Below are 12088 nucleotides of genomic sequence, written 5' to 3' on the forward strand. Positions count from 1 at the left end.
AGAATTTTAGTAATCCTGGTTTTATGACATGATAAAACAGTTAAAGGACAACTTTAATAATAGCACTAATACAAAAGAGAAGAAGAGTATTTGATTTAATAGGCAGTGTTAAGCCTGTAGGAGATATGTTGTGTGTTTGAGCTGATAGTTTGGGGGTCGCCATACACGAGTCTGGGCCGGTTTACTGTTTGGATCTCTCTCAGTTGTCTGGATTTCATTAACAATATGGAAAATTGTGATCTTCAAAGGCGGCTTGAATTTCCTGTGGTGGACTGGAAGAAGCTAGCTAGCATGGTATCATATGACCTGCTGGATTGAATTTAAGTTAACCTGAAGATCTGAGTGCTACCAGGGGTAAGGGGTATGCTTCTTGTAAAAAGCTTGTTAATAATGATTGGGGAGAGAAAGACAAAAAAGAAGACTACAAATAATTTCCAGTTTGCCTCCTGGAGCATGATCTAGAATAAAGAGGTTAAAGTAATGTTCATCAAAAGGATCTGTGCTTTTATCAGGCATAATCCCTTTAAGCATTTAAACAAGGCTGCAATTTGCTTCTTGCCGGAGTCACTAGATGCAGTCTGTGCAGTCACCAAGGTCTGTCATATATAAAACATGTGGCGTGGTGGAGTTTAAGTTCAGTGCACGCCCGCTGAAGGAAGCCTGACTTCAGAGTGAGAGCAGATAGCTCATATCTCGTGTTTGCAAAGGCTTCCTTTTTCCTCGAGCGGCAGGAGAATGTCTGTGACAGAAAATTAATTTAAACGTCACTTTGCTGCAGCAGTCTTCTCTTTGCCATTCTTTAAATTACTATATAATGAAATTCTTTTCCTCAGCTCTGGACAGGGTAGAGCTCCACAAATGAAATATAATACACACTTGTAGTCGGGCAGCCTTCCTGTAAAATAACTCAATGGGAATCATTTATGATTCCTTTTTACTTGCAACTATCTTTCAGGCTTTAGATCACCCAGCTGGATGAAACATTTAGTAACGAGTTCATGGTCGACCTGCCTGTGCATGTCCTCTGCTCTAGGTCATTACTTAGTAAACCCAAAACTAAATCTTTATTTTAGTGTCCTAATTCTCTTCCACCTCTCCTCTCCTTTGCTTCTTTTGCAAACTTTACCTTTCACTGATATCTTCATGTTGGCTACCAAAGCGGAGGAAGCCACTTGCACGAGCGTGACTGGTGCTGGGTGATGCTGGGGCAGAAGCATGGCCTCTGCTATTCTGAAGCGAATGTCTCCGGCTGCGTCTTCTCTCCAGGCCTCGCCTCTCATTAGTGCCCCCGACACTGGCCCGCCGGCGGTCCTTTCGCCCACTCGGGGGCAACTGGGTGTCATCGTCACCGTCCTCATGACGGAGAGTCATCTAGGTCAAAGAGACAGTGAGTGAATAAAGTATAACAGGGATCTTTACGCAGACTGCATTCCCGGCTGATATTTGACTTATTAGACACACTGAGCTTGTTTGTACAGAGATAAAGGTTTGTACTGTAGGCTTCCTGACCTCATAGATGTTGAACTGTTCCACGAGGTCGAGATCAGTGCCTTTTCTGCTTAGGTGTCTCTGAGCTGTGGCTTCGATGCCTTGCTCCTCCAGACAATCCACCATGTCATAGTAGGAGTCCTGGTCTGGTAGTCCTGCCAACGTCTGAGACACACACAGAAGCAAACACATGCGATTTTCCATCCATCCATTTTCTTAGCTGCTTATCCAATCATTCAAGCTGTCACAGGGCAACAGGAAGGGTACACCCTCGATACTTGCCAGGGCTAACACATGATAATGAAACAATAACAAAACTAAACTGATAATTCACCTGCAGGACTGAAGCTAATCTTAGTAATAAATAATGTATTCAAGTAATATATTTAAATACGATCTGTAGCCAGGCCGTATACCTAAACTTATTAGTAGTATGTAAACACATTTTTCTATATCCACAAGGATAATAAACACTGAACACCAGCAGTCCTGTATCCACACTTAAATCATTTTACACTCCTGCAGTTGCTTCTTCATTACCACAGTTACTGCATTTTCATATAAGCAACACTTGCAATCCCACAAACACACAAATACAAATGACCTCTCACCTCAAAAGACTTTCTTTGTTATCTCTACGTTATTCAGGTGCTGATAAAACAATCTATATACAATATATAAAGGGAGCCTTAAATGTAGCAGATTGGGAAGAAAAAAACTAGAGACAGGCAGGTAAATGCTATACTCCAAGGTAATGCAGAAATAGTTGGTTAAATAGTATCTAAATAGTATTTGCTGACCTTATTGATAAGCGTCATTGCGAACACCAGCAGCTCTGTATCCACTCCATCCTTCTCATCAAGGATCTCCATGACATTTGACCACAGTTTTGTACCTGCATCATCAAAACATATGCAACACAAGTGTGTATAAAAAGAAAAGTTATTCAAGGTTTACAAAGATGCTGAACAACTACAAAATCTGAAATCATCCATTTGATCATCTCACAGTTTGTCATAAAAACCGATTTGGCTCCATCGCTGTGTAGCAATATAAAAAATAAAACCTTTTAAGTCATATTATTGCACTAGCAGACTTTGCAGTATGGCTTTCATCTTCCTCTAGAAACACAGCAGTAAAAATGAAAAACAAAAAACGGAGGCGTCTGAATGTGGCAATAAGCAAGGAGCACCGTCTCAGCCATGAAGTCAAGTCCAACTCCTCTCATTGGGAGATGGGGGATCATGTTCAGTCCTCTTACGCAACAGCAGAAGTGACAGAGGGATACCTGAGCCCTGCACATGGATGACCAACCCCCTGCTGTATGCCACAGCACAATGCTGAGCTTTTAGGATGGCAGGTAACTGAACCCCACTGCAGGCAGGAGATAGACTCCTTCTCAATAAGCCTCATTCCATGCGTGGCTGTGGTGCGGCTGAGAACAACTGATCGGACCGCGCTTTCTGTGTTTTACTGCTCAGGTTTCACTGAGCAGCCGAGAATTAAAACTTAATGATGATGCTATGTAGCAACAAATCCCAGAGAGACTAAATATAAGGTGAACATATTCAATGATTAAATAGTAGCACACACTGTAATTTTATGGGGAAGTAAGTGGAATTTATGATTGGCTTAAAGACTAGCATATGCATATAACTCCATTAGCTCCAACATATTACACACTGAATTCACTGACACTCTGGTTAATGCAGCAGGTTTCCAATGTTTTCTCCTTTATTAATATCTATACTATGTGAGTGTGGGAATAGAGAACGAGTCAGTCCCTCCTTAACAGTAGTGTTGTGCATTTATGTTTGTTTCTCAGTTATGCAAGCATCGTACCCCTTTTGGTATCCACAGCGTTCACAGCCTTTATGAGAAGGGCAGCATTGGACTCGGTGTACTCGACAAACACCAGCAGCAGCTTTAGGGATGTCTTCACCACCAGACGAAACTGTGGAAAGAAAAACAATCTGTTAAAGCAACAAACACAGAGCGCACAAATTCAACTGTGAACTTAATGTTTCTGCAAACAACTATGATGAGCATGTGCAAGCCCTTTAAATTCCAGATGCTTAATGGCATCAAATGGTAAAAGCCCTTTCCTGTATGGACAGTCTTGCAAGGTTTTGATAAGAGTGCTGTGTGTCACTGTACAGTGTGTTCATGGGAACACACTGTACAGCAGTCAGACGGTATAAAAATGCCATAAAAATCAAAATGCTGAACCACAGATGAGCCTCAAAATATAGCGAGATATCTAAGGTTTAGTAAATGTTTCCAGTGATTTACACCACTGTAAAATATGGAAAAAGAGATTTAAGAAAAAAAAGTAGTTGAGAGGAGTGTTATGGTTATGATATGCTGCAAAGCTGAGGTTAAAATCAACACAATGGGAGGGGTGGTGCAAACCAAGTTTTCTTTCCTGGTGAAGTGATTACAAAGACAGGGTTCAGATTAAAAGAAAAATAAACCAGACACCAAATATTTTGTCAGTATTTACACGGAAAGGCAGGAGAGTAATTTGTAAGAACATCAAAACTGTGTGAAAAGAGAGCCAGTGCAGCTCCCTCATCTGCTGCACATTTGCTGCACATAATGCAGTCTGGCCAGTAGAGGGCTGAGGTGACCACACTGACAGCAGGGCAGCAAGTATAGGATTTTATCCTTCTCATCAGTGGCCAGGTGGTGTCGTTGAGTTGATCTTATAGGATATCTACAGTCTGGAGTCATTTTTACATTTTTTTTTTTTTACCTTGGATCCAACCAGCGTGTAAAGCCACTGGATCGTTTCATTGTGAGATATGAGGCCGTTCATCCCGTCCACGTACAGCATTATTTGACCAAGAGCTGGAGAAAAGGAGAGTGGGAAAGGCAGACAAAAGAAAGACATGGGAGGAAAGAGCACAGGGATGGTCAATCTTATGGTATTACAGTTGATGTTTTCATCGTTTCATAATTGTCCATCAAACCTGTCTTTGCTCTCAGTGGAATCCTGACTATGCAAAGCAGGTGAAACTTAAGTTTCACCAACGATTAAGGGATAACAGACTGTATTCATGAGAAACCTCATAGTTTACTTTTGGTGCTTTTTGAGAGATTTCAGCCCCAATATATGACAGGAGACATGACCTTGTGGTACAATACTGTGCAAAAATCTCGAGCCACCCCTTATTTCTTTTTATTTTGCTAGATAAATGAGGTGCAGTGGTTTACTGATACGTGCAAGTATACATGGAAATTTATATGGCGAAACCAGAGTTTGTACAATTGATTCTAATGAGATTGGAAATCAATATTTGATTTACTTTATCAGAGCCTGAACTCTCTTAGGCAAGCTTTCTTGTCATTTCTTTAAGGAGTCTTCAGGAATTGCTCTCCAGGCTTCTTGAAGGACATTCAAAGCTCTTCTTTGGGTTTTGGCTGCTTTTCGGTCTGTTCTCTGTCAAGATGATCCCAGCCTGCTTCAATAATGTGGAGGGGGGCTGGGGAGGCCAAACCATGACTCTGCTTTTACTGCATTGGCAGTGTGTTTGGGATCATTGTTGCGACAAGAATGAAGCTTCTGCCAATCAGGATCTTACCAGATGGTATTTCATAGTGGACTAAAATATGATGGCAGTTTTCTGCATTCATAATTCCTCCTCTGTAAATACTGTTGACAACTCTATAAGACCTCTGACACTGACCTTCAGTTGAGTTCTTGTGTAATTTGGCATACCTCAGGCTTTTCTACCTGCTTTCCTCCATTAAGAATGACTTCTTGACAGCCATCCTTCCACTGAAACCATTCACGTCTGCTGAAGATACCATTTAAAAATTTCATGCATAGGCAAAACACTGTTTCACCTCTTGAGCTGGTTGCCTTCCTTATGCTTGAATGATTCATATGTTGATATTAAGTGGCTTAACAAACAAAAATCATTGCTCTGGTCGTGTATGAGGACTGGTTTGAAAATGGTTGAAGAAAAGCTTTGAAAACATTCAGAAAACCTGGAAAACTTGTTCAAGACGACAAAAAAAATACAAGAAAATCTGCCTCCTTGCAAGCAAGCTATCAAGAAATGAGGGGTGGCTCCAGACTTGTGCACAGCACTGTATATAAGACCAAAAATGTACACTATCAGATCATTTCCCCCTGTATTATTCACACATTCTCTAATTTTTTTTTATTTTGGTGAAATAAGACAATGATCTTCCAACACTCTAGTATTATATATGTAGTAATTGTAGTAATTATATATGAGCTGTACATGCAAACTGGAGTTGCTGTGAAAATTTAAAATCTCAACAATTAGGTGAAGATCTTAAAAAAAAACCAAACATCACTTGTCCACATTCAACTCTCAAGTTAGTGGACACAACTGGGGGCAGTATAACTGAGCAGAGTGCCTCAATGGAAGCTGACATGACTTCTATCTGTAACAGGATACATAAATAAGAACATAATCAGAGCCAAGGGATCTCAGTGGGGGGCAGTAAAAGTGTAGGGCTTCTGTTTAAGGAGATGGGGGAAGGGAGATAAACATGCAGGACAGGAGTGGGACAGACAAAAGCACCATTTAAAATGTGGTGTTTTTTTTTTTTTTTAAAGCAGCATCTCAGAGGAAGTCCACACATGTAGAAGTAATGGTTTCATACAGAAGACCACAACAAGATGAGTTCAGTTTGAACCCACAGAAACTTTACATGATACATTAGCTGACACGGGGGGAAGAGCATGTGACGCATTAAAAGTGGAACATTTTTGGAGAGCCTGTTTGACTGTTTCTTGGCAGAAGTTAGAGTGTTGGGAGGTAATAATACATAGGAGAATATTCTCAATAAGTCAAGCCATTGGTGTTTTTTATTCAGAAGGATCATATATATAAAAGTGATCAGATATATTAGCAGCTGTGACAAAAAAGCAGAGAAACAGGTGCTTTGAAACTGTATACATTCACAGATTTAGATCTAATCTCTTCTTTGTACGTTTACATCACTTTCTTATAACATGTTATGATGACAGGCTGCACTTTCTGTTATGTATGTATAAATTTCATCATGCAGTCCTCTAGAGCAGCATGAAAATCGCGAATATGCAGCTGATAGGCCAAAATTCCCAGGTGCAGCTGCTGTGTGTACATGATGTGTGAGAGCGCGTGGGTGGACAGGCCCTGTGTGTGTCTGTGTGTATGTGCTTGCTGTCGGCGTACTGCAGCGGCAGCAAGCAGCGGTGGCGACAGTGCATCTTTTATCAATCGGGGTTAAGTACTCGCAACATGTCAGAACAGAGAAACGGTCCTTTCCCACTGCGAGCTCTGGGCGTTGTGTCACTGCAGACCACAATAGAATGTGTTTTTAAAAAAGCGATTGACTCTATCGGTCAGTGCAGGCCAGAGAGAAACCCTCTGTAACTATCCCACCAGACAGCTTTAAAGAGATCATTTGCAGCACACTGTGAGCACAGAGTACAAAATAATGATGCACAGTCAATTTTTATACAAACACAAAACAGCCTCAACTTTAAAGAGCTGTGTGGCATTAGCAGACCTGCAATATCATCACTGCACAGACTTATCTCTCGCGTGCACCTGTGTACGGTATCTGCCTTAGTGCAATGTGCTTTTAAGGAATTCCACTGAAAACACGCGTCTTTAATGAGACTTTTAAGTGTCATTACGCAACATGAATGTTCGGTTGCTGACAGATGAGACTTTATCTATCCACCACAAAGCGAGCTGGCTTTTAGATCACGCTGACATGTTATCATAAGGCAACATTTAAAGGTTTTAGCCTATAGAACAGAGGTGCCAAACATAAGGCCAGAATCGGCCCGGCAAAAACTCCAAACCAGCCTCACTGCATGGCTGTGGAAAATGTGAAGGAAGGCATATATTTTGCACTTTTAACTGTATTTTGCTATGTTTTACAGCTTTTACGACATTCATACTACATTGACGTGATTAAGAGAAAAAAGAAAACAATTGAATGAGAGAAAAGTTACCATTTTTTCCCCACTATCTACCTTAGAAATTTGTGATTGAGTGACTGGTGTGGTTGAAATTACACTTCTTTTTCTTACAGTGGCTTGCAAAAGTATTCGGCCCCCTTGAACTTTTCCACATTTTGTCACATTACAGCCACAAACATGAATCAATTTTATTGGAATTCCACATGAAAGACCAATACAAAGTGGTGTACACGTGAGAAGTGGAACGAAAATCATACATGATTCCAAACATTTTTTACAAATACATAACTGAAAAGTGGGGTGTGTGTAATTATTCAGCCCCCTGAGTCAACACTTTGTAGAACCACCTTTTGCTGCAATTACAGCTGCCAGTCTTTTAGGGTATGTCTCTACCAGCTTTGCACATCTAGAGACTGAAATTCTTGCCCATTCTTCTTTGCAAAACAGCTCCAGCTCAGTCAGATTAGATGGACAACGTTTGTGAACAGCAGTTTTCAGATCTTGCCACAGATTCTCGATTGGATTTAGATCTGGACTTTGACTGGGCCATTCTAAAACATGGATATGTTTTGTTTTAAACCATTCCATTGTTGCCCTGGCTTTATGTTTAGGGTCGTTGTCCTGCTGGAAGGTGAACCTCCGCCCCAGTCTCAAGTCTTTTGCAGACTCCAAGAGGTTTTCTTCCAAGATTGCCCTGTATTTGGCTCCATCCATCTTCCCATCAACTCTGACCAGCTTCCCTGTCCCTGCTGAAGAGAAGCACCCCCAGAGCATGATGCTGCCACCACCATATTTGACAGTGGGGATGGTGTGTTCAGAGTGATGTGCAGTGTTAGTTTTCCGTCACACATAGCGTTTTGCATTTTGGCCAAAAAGTTCCATTTTGGTCTCATCTGACCAGAGCACCTTCTTCCACATGTTTGCTGTGTCCCCCACATGGCTTGTGGCAAACTGCAAACGGGACTTCTTATAGTTTTCTGTTAACAATGGCTTTCTTCTTGCCACTCTTCCATAAAGGCCAACTTTGTGCAGTGCACGAATAATAGTTGTCCTATGGACAGATTCCCCCACCTGAGCTGTAGATCTCTGCAGCTCGTCCAGAGTCACCATGGGCCTCTTGGCTGCATTTCTGATCAGTGCTCTCCTTGTTCGGCCTGTGAGTTTAGGTGGACGGCCTTGTCTTGGTAGGTTTACAGTTGTGCCATACTCCTTCCATTTCTGAATGATTGCTTGAACAGCGCTCCGTGGGATGTTCAAGGCTTGGGAAATCTTTTTGTAGCCTAAGCCTGCTTTAAATTTCTCAATAACTTTATCCCTGACCTGTCTGGTGTGTTCTTTGGACTTCATGGTGTTGTTGCTCCCAATATTCTCTTAGACAACCTCTGAGGCCGTCACAGTGCAGCTGTATTTGTACTGACATTAGATTACACACAGGTGCACTCTATTTAGTCATTAGCACTCATCAGGCAATGTCTATGGGCAACTGACTGCACTCAGACCAAAGGGGGCTGAATAATTACGCACACCCCACTTTGCAGTTATTTATTTGTAAAAAAATGTTTGGAATCATGTATGATTTTCGTTCCACTTCTCACGTGTACACCACTTTGTATTGGTCTTTCACGTGGAATTCCAATAAAATTGATTCATGTTTGTGGCTGTAATGTAATGTAATGTGACAAAAAGTTCAAGGGGGCCGAATACTTTTGCAAGCCACTGTATGTTACGATATCTCAGGTTTTAAATGTGTAGGTAAAAATCTTTGATTTGATAGATGGAGGTGTTTCATTGGTTACACCTTGAGGTGACAGTTGTTGTGATTTGGCGCTATATAAATAAAGTTCAATTTAATTGGTCCGGCCCACTTAACATCAAAGTGGGCTGTATGTGGCCCACTGTGCAAAACGAGTCTGACATCTCTGCTATTGAGAGCCAGTCACTCAAGCAGTCAACCGCGCAAAAAACAATCAGAATAAATATCATATTTGAATTTAATTTAGCGAACAGTTAAGATATGAAAATGATATGTTACTTGAACCGTTATGCGGCGCCAGAAAACACACAGCCATTACCTTTTTTCTCACATTCATTAAAACTGCTGCTTCATGAAATTATTCATTGCCAGCGGCCTCTTGATGTACGATTTGACTACAAATCCAAAAACCGCAAAGACTGAATGGTTAGGTAAAATGATACTGTAACTGTTTAGAAAAAAAATTAAATTACCTGTCATTATGGGAAACCTTCATATTCTGGTCAAAACAGTTAAAAGGAGACATTTAATTACTCTCCAAACAATCACGTATGCGGACTGCAAATGAAAGCGATTTACACACACTTTGCTTTAACTAGTCATTTAACGGCCCTTTAAGAATTAGGCTGCCTGCTTCTTACAGTTTTAAGCTTTGAAACTGTGATGAACGTTTGCCATACTTCCCTAAGTGTTGGCCCAAAACCCAGGGTTGTTTTTAAACTGTACAACAGACAGTCATCTATAACTTTAGAAGAGGGTTAATAAGAGGAACATGTGAGTCCAGAGTCTGTAAAGGACTCTCTCCACTTCAAGCATTGATTTGGGGCCAACAATGTGGGCCTCCATTCATATAATCATGAGCAGCTTTACCATACCTCACACAAAGCGCAACAATAACACTGCTAACTCCCTTTGTATGTACTGTATGTCACGTAATAAGATGCTTGCAGACAATGAGCTCCCTTCAAAGCACAGTGATTAGAGTTAAGATGCATGCCACTGGGGAAAAGGACAGCCAGGGTAAAAAGGACAGCTTTAAAGAAACTTTGAAGTGTCGAGTGAGCAGCCTGTCATCGGTGTAGCACTCTTACACTCAATTTATTTCAACATGCAACTGCCTTAAGAGTGAGTAGAACATTTGGACGACACAGAGTTGCAGCAGGGAACCACAGACTAGGAGACTGGAGGAGACAGACCCTGCTCCCGTGTCTCAAATTCTGAGAGAAGTACAAAATCAAACAACTGAAGTCTGGTGGAAGTGTTTCTTCAGGGCCTCTCCCTCTCATAAACCACAGCAATTATCTTCCACAGCCCCAGGAATGTGCAGGAAGGGCTGCTCCGTGACCACTGCCGAGGTGAGAAGCAGTCTGAGGTCTGTGAAGTCAGCACCAATGCAAGCCAGCTGACGTATATGTTTTTTTTAAAAAGACAACTTTATCTATAAGGATGCAAGAAATCAAATGAACAACTTTCTGTTCACAGTAAAAAACTGTCCACTTCTCTCCCACTTACCACTCTGCCCCGTTGGTTTCATTTACATTTTGGAATTTATCTAAACTGGGTCAGCCAAACTGTCTGTCAGTGTGCAACATTTATTTTACCAGGACTTTGGGAATGGGGCCAAATCTTTAGCCCCTACAGTGCAACATGGAGACTCTTATCTTGCATTCTGTGCATTAGCCAGATGCTGCGCTTAGATTTCTGAGGTGTACTTCCCTGTACCCACTGGACCTGGATCGCTGTATACTGCAAGGCCTGACAAAGGTTTTTTTTAATCTAAATTGATTTTCTACTATGTCAGACTTTAGTATTCAAAGAGTTATGGAGATTATTACTGAATACAGACTTGCAAAGCCACTATTTTTCCTGTTATCTTTATTGACAGTGACTCATAAACAAATCAGGAGTATTTCCAGCAAATTTGTATAAAAGGTTTATTTGGAGCAACCTAAGATGGTTTTACATATTTATTGGATGATCAGTTAAAATAAAAGATCTAAGTGCATATTAAAAGCAGCAACAATCAACAGTTTATCAACAGTGGATCACATGACTCATTGAAAAGGTCTAGTAGCAATGAATCTATAGAACTCGGCTCTAAACTTTATGGAATGCAAATATACAATTTATTTTACAGCTCTGTTTTCACCCACGGGAAAATGAGTTTGCTTATCTGCTCATTTTAAGAAACTGGTATCATGCAAGTATTTTGTTTATGGCTTGTTTCCACTTTCCCAAGTCTTTAAAACAATCAAAACCTGTTTTTTCTGCCCTAAGCGTAACCTGAATTGGACAAGGGGGGTGAGAAAATGGATGGATCAATAAAGTTGGTTAGTGAGATTTTACCTTGCAGCCTTGATCTGAGTTATTTGAACATCACTATGTTGTTATGAATGTAGATGTCACAAACGAAAGGATATCTGACTGAGAGAACGAGGGATACTGCACACTAATACAGTGATTTATTGTTCCTTCAAACTCTAATGGAAAAGATAATATACAATATTAGCATCAAGTTGTATCCAATAATTCTTTAAACTAGCAGTTGAGACATCCTTTCTCAGATACCAGAACAGACTGGTTAAATGAGTTCATAGTCAGTTCATGGGAACCAACAGGATTTTCTGATTGAAAATATATACACATATCTGCCATATCGATTTAGTTGCATCAATTCTTAACATACAGTTCACTGGCACCAGTGAATGCAGATTTTTTTTTAAAAAGTTAAGAGGATATCCATCCATGAAGGTAATCTTCTATAGCTAGCATGGCAAAAAAAAATCTTACTTTTTCTATACCATAAATGTTTCATTAGGGCAAGCAAAGCAATGCTTACCCAGTTTCTCTGGAAGCTAGGATGACACTGGGAGCTGAAAGGTAAACAGCATTAA

The 12088-nt window shown here is 40.7% G+C and overlaps 1 protein-coding gene across 5 annotated transcripts in view; it reads right to left on the minus strand.

Annotated features, from left to right (window-relative positions):
- fhod3b (formin homology 2 domain containing 3b) overlaps positions 1-12088 on the minus strand; it is a 92098-nt gene that overhangs the window by 16531 nt on the left and 63479 nt on the right. For all 5 annotated transcript variants that reach the window (XM_063485816.1, XM_063485815.1, XM_063485814.1 and 2 more), the window contains exons 6-10: positions 4244-4338; positions 3331-3442; positions 2289-2383; positions 1510-1653; positions 1127-1371 (exon numbers count right to left, since the gene is read on the minus strand). In XM_063485816.1, coding sequence (XP_063341886.1) covers positions 1127-1371; positions 1510-1653; positions 2289-2383; positions 3331-3442; positions 4244-4338 — 691 coding nt within the window. The remainder of the gene's footprint in view (positions 1-1126; positions 1372-1509; positions 1654-2288; positions 2384-3330; positions 3443-4243; positions 4339-12088) is intronic.

This window comes from Pelmatolapia mariae, linkage group LG10_11 (genome assembly GCF_036321145.2).
Source record: "Pelmatolapia mariae isolate MD_Pm_ZW linkage group LG10_11, Pm_UMD_F_2, whole genome shotgun sequence".
Lineage (NCBI taxonomy): Eukaryota > Metazoa > Chordata > Actinopteri > Cichliformes > Cichlidae > Pelmatolapia > Pelmatolapia mariae.